The sequence below is a fragment of the Mytilus trossulus genome, chromosome 1 (genome assembly GCF_036588685.1).
Source record: "Mytilus trossulus isolate FHL-02 chromosome 1, PNRI_Mtr1.1.1.hap1, whole genome shotgun sequence".
Lineage (NCBI taxonomy): Eukaryota > Metazoa > Mollusca > Bivalvia > Mytilida > Mytilidae > Mytilus > Mytilus trossulus.
The window spans coordinates 63,299,868-63,315,752 of record NC_086373.1 but is presented as its reverse complement, the minus strand read 5'-3'; the positions used below and the strand labels follow the sequence as shown (position 1 = coordinate 63,315,752).

Here is a 15,885-nt window from a genome sequence, read left to right as displayed (position 1 = left end):
TAATGAGACCAAATGATGTAGATTTTAAGATTTTGAATATCACTTGGGTATCTACCTGGTCTGCCCTCCTTTTTGTTTTACAATGTTTGATATGAATAGAAAGAGATTTGGGTATATATGAGGGTGAGGGAGGTTACGAGGGGTCCTGATCCGGAAAACCTGTGCTTAAAAACACAAAATCCTGAGATCCCGAATTTAAATAAATTTAAATCCTGACATCCTGAAATGCGAAAGAGAATTCCCAGATCCTGAAAGGGTAATTCACAAAATCCCAGGCTTAAAAACACCTGATTCTGGAGTCCCAATAAAGGTCCAATTGCCCCTACCCCATTCCCCCCACCCCCACATATGTCAAAGAGACAGCAACATAAAGACACAAAAAATTAAAGACTTTCAAAAACAATCTTCAACAGTAGATATTTGTCAAACTCTATATCACCCAGTCTATAAAAGTCTTCAACAGTAGATATTTGTCAAACTCTATATCACCCAGTCTACAAAAGTTATAATCATATCATAGATCTACCATCAAAGCAAATATCTCTAAATATTATAAAACCATAATAAATTTGAAAAAAGATGACCACTGACGAAGTTCAAAGTTGAAAAAATTTTGCTTATTCTAGAAATTAATCTAGATTAATTGATTATGACACATTTCTGTGCTGAATGAAAATATCCTTAATCTCTAAACCATAGTTTTCTCATTATTTTTTATTGATCCTAAAGAAAAGAAATATTTATTTACCCTTTCTTTTTATTACAAAATCTTGCCAACATTACAAATTAAACTCAAAATCTGATGTTATAACCATTATCATGTTATGCCAGTATGTTTGATTTACATCCACTTAGTATTGTTAGAAAGGTCAGAAGTAAAGAAAATTCTATTTTACAGGTTGACCTACAGACCAGTTCACAAAGATTGATGTTATCAGGTGCCAATTCAGACCCTGTTGGTGAATTAGGTCCAGACCACAGTATAGATGATGTCATACATCATGAAGTCAAAGAGCTTGGAACTCATATGTAAATATTAAAAGATGAATCATATTCATAGGCAATCAAAACAAATTTTGTGTTACGTTTCAAAGTTATAAGGAACAAAAAAGACCCAAATTTACACATGTATCTAATTATTGTATCAAACATTCATATAAAGCATAATACTGTGTCTGAAGATGCTTTTTATATATAACTGTTCAATTTCTCTATAAAAAAGTGCCGTCATTAGTCATGGTTAAAAGTTGGGTTGTCATGGTTTTCAGTTGGTTTGTCATGGTTAACAGCTGGGTTGTCATAGTTAAAAGTTTGGTTGTCATGGTTAAAAGTTTGGTTCTCATAGTTATTAACTGGTTTGTCATGGTTAAAAGCTGGTGTTTTTTTTCTTGTTAACTTCCAAATAAAAATACATTATTTCATCTGTTACATTTTTTACTATAATTTCATGTTTCAAAAAACTGGCAATTGAAATATATATATATTAGATTTAAAGATCAGTGTGATTTTTTTTATGTTTCAGATTGGTGTGTGCTGTAAGTTACACAACAAATACTGGTGACAAAATGGCTTTCAGAAAATTCTTCAAATTCCAGGTAATCTCTTCAATTGAAGACAAAAATCTATATTTTCTTTGAATGTAACTAAAACCTTTCTTAACACAAGATAATCAGAACAACACAATTGTATACAAAGATATTTCAAAAATTTTAACTTGTATTTAGTCCCCATTCCTTATTCTAATGACTATAAAAAAAAAGGTCTAACCTCTCATCCTATTTAAGCTAAGATTTGCAGGAATGATACAAGTTAGGTCTTCTATACTCATTTGGTTCAAATCAGATGATAAACATTGCTGTCAGATACATGTACTTTCTTTATTTTCTATTGGCAAATTTACAAAATCTCAACTAAAACAACATGCTGATATGTTTTAAATATACAAAACACTGTTTTTACATGTTTAATTTGTGGCAAACATGGCACCATTGATGGCTCATAGTTCCCATCAAACTCTGTGAAAAATAGCATTGAGTCTTCTTCTTGTTTGTAATTCCTTGACCAATTTCTATCCTTAGGAATGGTGTTTGGAAGATCCTCTACAAAAAAAATTCATTTGGTCCTAGTTCTGATCATATGAAAAACATGTTCCTTGATTCTGAAGGTTCTCTTTTCAAAAGTTGGCTTTGCCAGATAACTTTATCTAGCAATTAAGAAGTAAATGTGTGCTAATTGAACAATTCAGGATCTTAAGGTCTCCAATTGATATATGCCAGACATACTTTATTTATTAGAATTTATCAAATCTACAAACAATGGCTCAGTGATCTGTGGACAGTCACATCATGCACTCAAAGAACAGATTTTTATTTTTAAAATGTATATTTGATCTATAGTAATTTTCTCAATAATTTTTCTAACTGCATTCAACATGTTTTGATTCTATATAATGCAGTCATCCCTGTTTGTAGTAAAAGTGTTGTATATATGACCTTTGATAAAAACTTTGTTCAATTTTCTTTTTAAGGTGCTGAAACCATTAGACGTAAAAACAAAGTTTTATAATGCTGAGGTAATGTGTGTGTAATATGTGTTATAACTTAACATTTAGTTTCAACAGGCTTAGATAAAAATTGACATATTAACTGATGCAAAAATTGATTTTAGGGTTAAAATGTGTTCTTGATAGCTTTCAATGTCCTGTTTTATTCAAGCATATTAAGCAACCCCTGTTTTATGCTTGCATTTGTACAAAAATCAGATACATCATTAATAAATCTTGGTTTTCTGTGTTTGATCAATCCCTAAGATAAACATCAGATCTTGACACCTGTCTATGTTTAGATTTAGACAACATATATGGACAATTATAGTGTTGCTGTCAGTAGTAGCACCTAAGACTTGTCACAGAGTATTGAAATGTGTCAGTTACTCTCACTATTAGACAAGTTCATATAGGATTTATTGGCAAATAAATTTACTGGACAAATTAATGGTTGAAGTCTACACAAACAATCTGTATATGGTTTCCTGGTAATAAACTTACTATTTCATACTCCTTGCTTTCTCAGCTAGTATTGTTGACTTAGTCTGGGTATTGCAATGAGATACTTCAAGAAATTATTAGATACAAGAATAAGCGTTGGAGCTGTAAGCTCTAATACTTTTATATCTCATAGACATACTGGTCCACCTGTCTGTGTCCTACCAGTAAGCTCTCTCAGACATACAATTCTAGTCAAATTTTGAAAAATGTATATCAGAGATTTATATCAGCAATATCAACTTTGAAAACTGTCTTGGTGATTAATTTTTTTAGAGGAAGCATGTCCCTTTGAAATATTATTAATAAAGAAAATTTGTAATCGAAGCATTCAAAGGTCTTTATTTCTAGAAATTATAGGTTTGTGTGAGCAAGGTCAACTTGGGCTACTTTGAAAATAATTTTGATAATAAAAAGTAAATGGAAAATTCTATTGTAAGCACTCTGATGCCTAAATTTCCTGCAGGATTATTATGAAAAAGAATTTTTTAAATGGAAAGTTTTTGTCCTTGGACAGAATAAATATGTACATCAACATTCCTGTATTATTTCTATATTAATATTTGGACACTGTAATCATTACACAACCTCTGCTTCACATAATAGGGAGAGGGGTTATAAAGTTTAATTAGGAAAGATAATGTTCCCTTCATCATACCTTTATTTATCTAGGTAGCAGATGATTATAAAACCATATCAATAAAGGTAATCTTTATAAATTGTCTAAATCTTTCCTTCCACCCTCCCCCAACACACACTTAGGTAAAATCTTCCTTATGCAATACATTTTTACCATAATGATACTATTCTTGATTGGTCTGTGCAATAACAACCAGACTGTACAGATACAGATCACAGCACATACTTTGCTAGCGTGATAAAAAATTTGGCTGTTTAAAAAGTTTTCCTTCCCTTGGCCTACCGTACCTTAGTTAAAGACCTAATGCAATACATCTTTCACCGTAATGTCACCATATCTGAGTTACCAGACTGTTCACATACCAAGCACTTCACATGCTTTGCAGGAATTTACTGCTAGTTATATGAATAGCAAAATAATTTGGCTGAATATGTGATATCTTAAGGTCACTTATGTGGTGTTTTAAACAGAGAATCATATAAAACCAATGACCTAGACCCTTCTAGCACATAATATAGTAGAAGAGTGGTAGACATGTACTGTAGCAATGTAGCTATGACTATGAATGCAGGTAGAAGGTTCATATGTTATTATTATACTTTAGTATGTAAGAGTTGCACTGTATGTTTGATACCAGTTTAAATCAATCTCATGGGGACAAGATAATTGATTTGGGCCAGCAGGTTATATTTCTGGTGAATTTAGCACTGCAATGGTTACTGGTACTGTGAATTCAGACATTTGTTCATTCATTAGATTTTTAAAATTGTTGAACAAGATCAAAATTGTGAGATTTATTATTGTGAAAATCAGGTAATTCTGATTACCTACAATTAATGGTGTTAAAATTTAAAACTATGCAAATGCAAAAAAAAAGTATAATTTTTCTGAAACTTATCCTATCGCAATTATTTGCAATACAAACACTTCAGCAGGTAAATTTCAATTTTAAAATTATCTATAGATGATTTTATTTGACCATTTGTAAGAGCTCTACAAAACAAATCAAATGAATTTTGTGTTCTTTGAGATTGGTTTACACAGGTTTTCAAGGTATGTCAAAATGTCTATGTACACTGTTATAGCAAATATAGCAAAAAAACATACAAAATGTTACTTACATGTACAGTAAGTTTTAAATACAAAAGTTGTCTCTTGAAAAGTTTAAACTCAGAAAGGATTTAATAAAAGAATGGTCTTGCTTGAATTTTGATATTTTCAGTATGATTTTCTTAGCCAATAATTTGAATGTAAATGCAGGTTTGTTTGTTTGCATGCTATAGAATTAATAATTTTTGTTTACTAATGAAGGTGTTTGTTTATTGTTTTGTGTTTTGTTTGCCAATGCAGGATTATGTCGTAAGTTTTAACAAGCAATGTCATTGTCGTGCAGTATGCTTTGGTTGATATGTCAAAAAAAATTTCCATGATCAATAACTTCAATCAATTTCTAAAAGGTGGAAATTTTACAAAATGAATTATGAAAATTATTTTATTGTGCTTTTTTTTTTTATTTCTTATGCCGAGATAATTAAAATTACTAAAAAATAAAATATCTAAAAGCTGTGTTATATATACTCTGGAGGGAAAATCTAATATGCTAAAGCTGTGAAATATAGCTGTTTTCTTAATTTCCCAATTATTGGTTTCTAAACAAAACTCAGGAAGACAGAACTGATCGCTTCTAAGAAAGTCAACATATCAAGTCAGCTGTAATATTATTTTTGGCATTCACATAAAAAAATCATATTGCTGAACTGAAATTGAATCGAAATATTGATCATCATAAATGTTGCATTTTCTTTATTAGATATTTGTATTTTTATGTCTATGAGGATGTTATGAAAGCATGGTTATTTATATTGCATGTTAGATCCCTGAATCATCTTATATCTTCTAGTAATTTCATACGTTCAGTCTACCATAAAATTTCACAATGTTAGTTATATCTTTTGATGAGTGGTTTATGCCAAATATTGAAACATTTCTTTTTGTTTATTCATGGAGCAATTTCAGATTTATTAATATGAGTACACAATTCGTCAATGGTAATGAATTGTTAGTCAAATATTAGTTGAAGGCCATACTTATTGGAAAAATGTCTGAAGTCCTTACATATATCTTATGTTTAGTCAGAAGTTTCCATGTGTTGTTGAGATTGAGAATTAGATCCCTATAGCTTTTGATTGGCAAAACATTCCTATTATATATTTCAAGACCACATGCGTTAAATGTAAACAAGATATCAAACAAATGATACAAGTTAACAAATATAAATGTCATTCTGCATATTTTTTTTCGACTGTTTATTAGATACAGCTCCTGACTTGCTTGTTTGACATTTGAAAGAACCTAATCACACCAATGCATCAGTATTTCACAGTCTATCAAGCGTCAATCTCACATAATCCCAGCATAAGCTTCCATGTTCCCATACACAATCTTCCAATTATAACACTTTCCCAGAAAATCTGATGTCATCAACAAAACTTTAATCTTCACCATGTCTGATCTTGTGTTTTACCCCGAGTGACAGGGTAGTTCATTCATAAAATTAACCTTTTCACATGACCTTGAAAAAACACTTGACCTTGTGGTCTATGTAGCTCATCTATAGTAATTAGTAGGTTGTTAACTCTGAGGTCCTTATAGCAGATAAGGATTTCCTGGAACTTCTAGTTTCCACACTAAAAAAGAATAGAATCACAACCATGATAGAACAATGGGCACATTAACACCAACAAATAATCCAACAAAGGTCCTTATAGCAGATACGGATTTCCTGGAACTTCTAGTTTCCACACTAAAAAAGAATAGAATCACAACCATGATAGAACAATGGGCACATTTTCACCAACAAATAATCCAACAAAGGTCCTTATAGCAGATACGGATTTCCTGGAACTTCTAGTTTCCACACTAAAAAAGAATAGAATCACAACCATGATAGAACAATGGGCACATTAACACCAACAAATAATACAACAAAGGTCCTTATAGCAGATAAGGATTTCCTGGAACTTCTAGTTTCCCCACTAACAAAAAAAGGATCACAACCATGATAGAGCCATGGGCACATTAACACCAACAAATAATACAACATAGGTGAGGGAGGGGTCCTGATCCTGAATTCTCAGGCTTAAAAACATGAAATCCCAAAATCCGGAGCTTAAAAACACTCGATCCCGGAGTCCCGCTAAAGGTCCTTTTCCCCCCTCATAGGTGTTGATAAGGAAATTCCTTATGTACAACCTTGAGTTATCAATTACAACTTAGATTCTATTGAATTAATGTAAAGCATTACAAACTCCTCTTAAAATTTGACAGATGTTATATGCATACCTTTTGATATTTCTTACAGTTGAACACTCATTGCAAAATAAATCCTATGCATGTGCAGCATTTTTTTTGCCCCTGCCATAGAGGAGGCTTATCACCACAAAACACAGATCAGTTTTGAATTTTGGTGCCCTCACTTATACTGTTCTATAGTTATACCCCTTACAAATAGAAAAAAGCTGCATTATTAAGTATGTATCAACCAAATGTGAAACTTAAGCATAATGAATTATTACCACAAAACTCAGAAAAAAAGGTACAAATTTGGGCAGTGTCACTTTTACTGTTCTTGAGTTCTGTCCCTTTATAACATTACATGCACATGGGGGGCCCATGGACAGATTCACCATTTATTTACTCAATAGCTGAAGGGTTTTCAAATAGTTTGAGTAATAACTGCAATAAATTCAAGAAAATTAAAAAAATATATACCGGTAGATTTTTGGGACAATTAATATCAACAGTATCTACTACACCTTGCCATTTACTTGAAGATTTAAAAACAAAATGCATAATGAATATAAAGGATCTGGAAAACAATATAAGTCCACCAAACAATGTAGCAAAAAGCCTATTACACATTATAATTTCAAGTTAATACAACATTAAAACAACAGGTCCATTAAACATTTATACAATATTGTAATTATATAAAAAAGAAGATGTGGTATGGTTGCAAATGAGACAACTATCCACAAAAGACCAAAATGGCACAGACATTAACAACTATAGATCACTGTATGGCCTTCAATAATGAGCAAAGCCCATACCGCATAGTCAGCTATAAAAGGCCCGGTAAGACAATGTAAAACAATTCAAACGAGAAAACTAACAGCCTTATTTATGTAAAAAAATGAATGGAAAAAAAAAATTAGCTCATTAAAACAACGGGTCTATCAAACATGGCTATTAAACATTTGAACAACAGGTTCATTATAGATTAGAACAATAGTTTCATATAATATTAAAACAATAGGCTCCTATAATATTAAAACAAGAAGTTCCTAACATTTAACCATAGGTTTGGTAAATATTGAAACTAACAGGTTCATAATATTACAGATTGATTTAACAGTTTTAACAAATTCATTAAATAGTTACAGCAAAGTCATTAAACATTAAAACAACAGGTTCTTTAAACATGAAATTAAATGATTTATTAAACATTTTTACAGCAGCATTTTTATTTTTTTTCAAACAATAATTCATTGAACATGAAAACCTCTAGTTGTTTAAATATTAAAACCAACAAAAGTTATCGCTAGATATGTTAGTTTTAGGGTCTTTTCAAATGTACATTTATTATTTTGATTTTTGATTTTGTTTCTTTTTTTCTGGTAACCTTGTAAATTGTTAAAAAAAAATAGTTGAAAGTAATCTTCAATAATTTAAGGATCGCTGGAAACTGAAAGAAGGGTTTTAAACTCCATACCATTTTTTGCTCATATTATTTGATATGATCAGAAACAAGAACATCAATATAAAAAATCAGTTCCATAATTTTCTTTCCCTATATCTCCTCTGTGATTTATTATTATGCTCTAACCAAAATACCCAGAAGCATGTTGATATGATTAAGCCATTACATAGGAATACTTATATATTGTTTATTGACACATATGTGACCTGATGTTGGGTGATGGGTATATTGCATGTATGTATCTATATTTATGTATGTTGTATATAGCACTATAGACCATCTGGGATTTATAATCTCAGTTGACGTAAATTCTTGACTGTTGTTATCTGAAAACTTGACTGAGTGACACAGGTTGGCTCAAGTCTAGACCAAACGATTGTTCTATCAAAATTTTGTTTATTAGATAGTATTTATTCCTTAATTATTGTTCTTTTAGTGATATACATCTTGGCTGTCATATTTTACAAAATATGTCTGTAGTTTTAAGTATTATTGACAATTTTTAACAGTCCTTCAGCAATGTTATATCCTCACAAAAACAAAGTAAATCATTTTATAAATTTACATATTGCCATAAAGAACGTATACTTTTATGAATGATTTCAAAAATTGCTAATTGTCCCTGTGCTGAGATTGAAAAAGTTAAACAGATTTTCACCCATCTTTGGAATTTCATTTTAAAATTAACAGATTGTAGGAGAAAATATACACCTTTAAGAGTAGACTAGTCTGACAGATACCAAATCTATCTGTGTAGGACTAATCTTACTTCACTAGTAGGGTAGTATACCTTATCTAACAATGACTTCATGGTTCAACTAGCAAGCAAGCTAACCAAAGATATTATCTTTAGCTACATACTCCTTGGAATCTGCTGTATATGTTTTTGCACAATTTCTTTGATTACTGGATTACTGTAGACTGATCTGTCTGGAACAACAGGTTGCAAAGCTCTATGACACGTTAACTGCTTATCTTTGCAGTGTAACAGAAAAAAAAATCATCAAATTATCACCACCATTTTTATTGAGAACAGTTAGCAGTTTCTTTTTTTTCTTCTACTTGCCTAATAAATGATTTAGTGAACTCAAAAGAAACATATGGTTCATTTATAAATTTAGGAGAGTCATTTGATAGTAAAGCTTAATTGTTGCTTTTATAACCAGAAAAATGTGCTTTACATGGCAAGCCTGCCTATTGAATACAAAATAATGCTTTGTGGTTTAAATTCGGGCAATGAATTCTTAAAATTGTTTGCGGTTAATAGGATCAATTTGATATTATGTTTTCATGTCATGCACCTGACACTTTGTACTGTGCTCTGTATCTTTCTATAGACTAAAGTCATTAGGTAGTCTTGTACTTTATCAATATTTACCAATTAGTTTCATTATCTGACATACCAGAAAAACAAAGCAAGATAATTGGTGATGTGAAACGCTGTCTTTACTACACTGAATATTTTTGTAGTTGCATAATGATGGAATAAAAAGGTGCCAATTATTTTCAAAGCAAGAAAAAGATCACATTTTTCATCAATTATTTTACGGCTATAGTACAAAAAAATCGGCAGAAATATGTTATACCCATCAAGTGCAGAGTTTTTATAGTAGGATATTGTGATATGGTTTATAACTCTGGTTATTGTAATGTAAAACAGTGTTAAATGGTTTTAATATAATTGACTTTGCATCAGAAGGTTAAAATTATTTCCTGTATAATAAATAACCGTATTACCATTTTCATCACCCAGTGTTTCGATGAAGACAATAGTGCATTGTTAATTAAAAGATTGGTTTTTCAGTTGGAAATTAGAAAAAATAATGCTATTAACAAATTTTCATTAGTTTAACTGTTTTAAAATTTGTACATTTTTTTTGTATACAATTAGCCTTATCCTCTATAGTACATAAATTAAGATATAAGTTGGTATTTGAAGCTTTTGAAAAATGGGCAATCGGTACTGCTGTCTGTCAGTCTGTTCAAAGCAGTGGCTATTTACATGGTTAACTATTTTTATGCAAGTAGTCAGCTTTATTATAACAAAAGATGATGGCTGTTTTAAGATAACTTTGTAAACACATGGGTAGAGAGCTAAGATAAGATACCAGAACTCAGCATATTTCACTTTTCATTTTAACAAATAACAATTTTTAAATATCTTCTTATGTAATTTTGATAACTTTTGGAACGAATTGCATACGTTTAAAGGAACTCTCAAACAAGGATAAAATTGCATAAAATCACTGCTGGGCAGTTTTCTGTACCTTACATAGAATATAAACACCCTATTCATGCTAAATATGATTTATTATTCCAGCATACCAAAATTATAAAATTTGTGAGAATTCAAGTTCATAGAAATGATAAGAACTTTAATATTTGCCATTGTAATATCTGTTTTTGTATTTTGACAGTCTGATGAGGTGTTTTTAGAAGCTCAGATTCAGAATATAACACCTAACCCTGTCTACATGGAACGTGTTACCTTAGATCCTTCTGCACAGTATAATGCTGAGGAACTCAACACATTGGATGGAAAAGAAGTGTATGTAATTTGTACAAATAAGTTTTCTTTTCCAGACATAAAAATCTGATTTAATTTAACCTGGTCAACTTTGTTATATTTGAGTCAATAGGCTCTTACATAGTCTTGCAGACATGACCAATGTACAAAGTTAGAGGACTAATTCCTGCCAGCATACTAGTTGATCATATTGTATTTGGCTGTTGTTGGTGTTTAGTTTTGTACCTTGTTTAGGATAATAGCCATTATCTTGCCACTATGCCCTCTGAAATCTAAAAAATAGTAAACTAATCAGGACAATTTAGTGCCTAACAAGTCACTTGTTTTACAAAGTTTGACCTAAAATGGCCATTTCTATAAGAGTTTTTGGTCATTGTGGGCATTTTGTTGTTTTTTTTGTTTTTGTGTCTGTTCTTTTGTTTGTCCGCCTGTCCCGATTCAGGTTAAAGGTTTTGATGAAGTTGAAGTCCAATGCATTGAAACTTAGATCACATGTTCCCTATCATATATTCATATTAATTTAATGCCTAATTAGAGTTTTGACATCAATTTCACTGTCCACTCACTATAGAAAATGGTAGTTCAGGTGGAGCATCCATGTACTATGGACACTCTCTTGTTTGGCAGTTTTTGCTGTTTTGCACTAAATGTTTAAGAAATTTAGATGTCCTTATGCCAATAGGTAAGAGAAAATTAGAAAATATAAATACAGATGTATGACAGACTATCTTTTCTTTGGTAGGTGTATGATACTTTTTGATTTTTGAGGTTCCAAAAAGGGTACCTTTTCATACCTTTCTTTGATCATGCTTTTGAAGAGTGGTTGTATCGGACAAAAATTAAGGCTGAGTAAAAAGAACTTATGCTTTAAATGATTCATGTATTGAAACTCGGCTAAGATAAATTCACAACAACGGTGACGTGGTGTACAATAGTTAGTGGTAGCGGGAACTCCTCATGTGCAATTTTTAACACATGCATATATGTTGATTTATCGGCAATAGGAATCACATAGTATATCTTGATATTGTTTGATATAGTTATTGTTACAAAGTAGAAAATGTGGTGCATAGTATTACCACATGTTATGTGGTTATTGTTCATATGTCTCTCTTACATAATAAGTACTATTTTGGGTATAGTTTAAGAGACTTTTATTGGTCAGTCAAAAAAGAATTTCTTTTATGCTTGTTTTATTGTCTAATAGGCTAATTAGGAAGTCTTATTGCCTTGAACTTGCCATATTTGATAACAAGTGCAGTTTTAATATAATAGACATTAAAATTCTTTCATGGTAGGGTGTTTCTAATTATTGAATTATCTTAGTGTTAATAACTATGTGATGATAATTAATTTTATGATATAGCACTAACTTCACTTCAAAGTTCTGTTATTTAGTATTCCATATTAAGATACCTTTATCTAAAAACTTCAACATGTGTTTGTATTCTACTAGTAAGTTTTTGTGTTGCTGTTGGCATTTTCATTGACTACTTGTAATTGCTAGGAAAGGGTAAGGTCAAATTGGTTCATTCACATGGTGCAATGTTAAAACAGCAAATTCCTTGAAAATATTTGTGTTTCCAGTGAAACAGGCTTGCAAAAGAATATAGTCCATTCATATATGCTGTATTGTATCTGTAAAAGTGTTAAAACATAAAAACGTTCACAGTTTTGAGCAAAAAAACAAAAAACAAAAAAAAATCCAGAAGGAACATGGTGTAGCAGGAACAATTCTGCCTAAGATTCGGGGATGCGGACCACAGCTAATTCTAGTTTGTAAACTGATGTGTGTGGAAAACGACTGATGCCAAAGTGAAGAGCTGTAATAAATCTAAGTAAATAAAAACCAAAAACTGAAAACAATATATAATTTAATCAGCAAAGTACAACTGTTATCATGTAAAGCCAAAAGTGTAGAAATGGAGCATTCAATGACTTCAAATTAACCGTACTGAGGAGGCATGTAGCAAATGCTCTAACCTATTTGTGACTGGTTGGAAAGCTTGGCTTTCCTTGGTTGGACTGAATGTCAGTCCTCAGAGGATTCAAAATAAGAATCTAAAACTACTTATATAAAATATATAAATCTCTCACAGAAGGTATCCAAAGAATTTGCAACGATGCAAATATTAAACTTTACAATTAAGATAAATATCTTTAACTAATGATTTTAAGTAGCAAAAGCTATGTTATTTATCAAATATATACTGAATAAACTTCATGTAAATTCGTAAATAAAGAAATATGAAATTTATAGTTTTAAACAAGGGAAATAATTATGACACAATAATCCTAACTGCTACATTCCTCCCCCCTAAGACAAACAATAAATTTCATAAATAAAGTCTGCAAACTAAAATGTCTATCAAATTCATGTATCTGCATCAATACGCACTCAAAATCCAAATGTCAGGATCAAACATTTAATCAAATATACATCAGTCAAAGTTGAAGCACGAGAAAGTTCAAGGAGATCGCAGCACTAGTCAGATAACCTCCTCCTCCCTTTGAAAACAAATGTAAATGAAATAACATTTGAAAATTAATGTACATCAGATTAAATGTCTTTCAAGCAAGGGTCAAACTATCACTTTTAAATAAAAGTCACTATTTAACGCATACACAAACACACATCAGCATCAGGTTCAAAGAATAACGGACGCGACTTGAGGTCTTCTTGGTAAGTATTCTTCAGATTCCATGGTACGGCACATATTGTAGCGGCACATCCAATGTTGAAATCCATGAAAAGTTATACCAGGCAATGTCCACCAATGTTGATCTCACAGTGGCACATTTGACGTGTACCTCCGGGTTCTTTAACTGCACTCCAGCGTTGTTGATAACGGTAACACAGACGTTGTGCCACCGGAGATGGATCGGGTCCATCTATATGCAAGGTTCCCAAAATAAAGTTGGACGATGCCCATCTTAATTGCAAGGTTCTAAATAATGGATTAGATCCATCTGTATGAGCTAGAAGTGTTCCTAACCTCAAGCTTAACTTTCACTCTATTGGTTTCTGCCATGACAAAAGTCAAGAAGTCGGACTCTCATAAACTCCCTAAATACTTAATATTTAGCTAGAGATTACGATCCAGACAAACGAGCAACAACTCATAAAACAAACCAATTCCTACTAAAACTAGCTAACAGTCTACACTTCAAACTAAACAGAAGATCAGCCATAATTCAAGCCAGTATTTAAATGAAAAATAAAACAAGTTGGGATGTGCAACATCCCTCCCTTTGAAAAAGAAAAACCAAACAGCCAAAACTGAGAGGCATGACACCCCTGAGTACATTGAAATAAACCTGAAGTAAAACTATAAATATACAACACAATTTTAAAAACAAATATTAAACCAAGGTTACACAATCTGAACTGCAAAAAATGTGATTTAAATCGTTCTCGGACATCCCGCCTATTTCTGAGAGCTTTACTTGACTATCTGCAGAACTTTCATCTCTGGTATGAACTCTTAAAGACATATTTAGACACTTAGACCTGACATGATCTAACTGATGACATTTAAAACATCTCTTAGGTTTACGTTTCCTTCGTGATCTCAATCGCCTCCTCAATATATTAATTAAAATTTCAAAACTTGTGTGAACATTATTACAACAAACTGAACTTTCGGACTTATCAGTAATCTCAGGATCACCAGAAAAATGAACAGCCTCATATTCCACAGCCAGTGATAAAGCCTCATCTAAACTATGAGGGTGTTTAAAAGTGACAAATTTAGCCATCTCAATATTCAAACATGATGTTAATAAGTCAGTAAAATACAAATCCAAATCGGAAAAATTATCAGGATAAGCCTTATGAGCTAGTATCTTAAAACGCTGACCAAACTCAGAAATTGTTTCATTTTCCTTTAAACTGCAAACTCGCAGTTGAAATTTAAAATATGCCACCCTCTCCTTGGGATTGAACCTCTGAATAAGAACATTTTTCAAGCAGTCATAATCATACAACTGTGGCCTTTTTAAGAAACGTAAAGTAGTTTGAGCATCGCCTCTCAAATTCATTATCAACTGACATGCCATCTCAAATTCATTCCACTGATTCCATAGAGAAACCGTCTCAAAATGAACAAAATAATCAGTAATATCAATGCTGATACCATCAAACAAACAAGGTTTTTCTTCAAACCTAATCATGACTATAAATATACATTTACAAAATGAACCAAACTATGAAAATAAAATACCCCACAAATAACTATTCAAAACTGGTCTGCTGAGGACTGTCATATTCAGTTACAAGTATTGACTCAAATGTCTACTCCATTTCTTATAAATAATTTGGTTCAGTTACAAACCAGAAAAGCTGCTTTAGAATTCCACACCCCACCCGCACTACCAAATGTAGCAGGAACAATTCTGCCTAAGATTCGGGGATGCGGACCACAGCTAATTCTAGTTTGTAAACTGATGTGTGTGGAAAACGACTGATGCCAAAGTGAAGAGCTGTAATAAATCTAAGTAAATAAAAACCAAAAACTGAAAACAATATATAATTTAATCAGCAAAGTACAACTGTTATCATGTAAAGCCAAAAGTGTAGAAATGGAGCATTCAATGACTTCAAATTAACCGTACTGAGGAGGCATGTAGCAAATGCTCTAACCTATTTGTGACTGGTTGGAAAGCTTGGCTTTCCTTGGTTGGACTGAATGTCAGTCCTCAGAGGATTCAAATTAAGAATCTAAAACTACTTATATAAAATATATAAATCTCTCACAGAAGGTATCCAAAGAATTTGCAACGATGCAAATATTAAACTTTACAATTAAGATAAATATCTTTAACTAATGATTTTAAGTAGCAAAAGCTATGTTATTTATCAAATATATACTGAATAAACTTCATGTAAATTCGTAAATAAAGAAATATGAAATTTA

General features: G+C 31.5%; 1 protein-coding gene across 3 annotated transcripts in view; it reads left to right on the top strand.

The window, feature by feature from the left end:
• LOC134681697 (trafficking protein particle complex subunit 13-like) overlaps positions 1–15,885 on the top strand; it is a 77,555-nt gene that overhangs the window by 55,339 nt on the left and 6,331 nt on the right. For 2 of the 3 annotated variants that reach the window (XM_063541347.1, XM_063541342.1), the window contains exons 4-8: positions 899–1,029; positions 1,523–1,595; positions 2,528–2,572; positions 3,716–3,748; positions 10,860–10,990. In XM_063541347.1, the coding sequence (XP_063397417.1) occupies positions 899–1,029; positions 1,523–1,595; positions 2,528–2,572; positions 3,716–3,748; positions 10,860–10,990 (413 nt within the window). The remainder of the gene's footprint in view (positions 1–898; positions 1,030–1,522; positions 1,596–2,527; positions 2,573–3,715; positions 3,749–10,859; positions 10,991–15,885) is intronic. The other variant, XM_063541351.1, reaches the window with a different exon arrangement.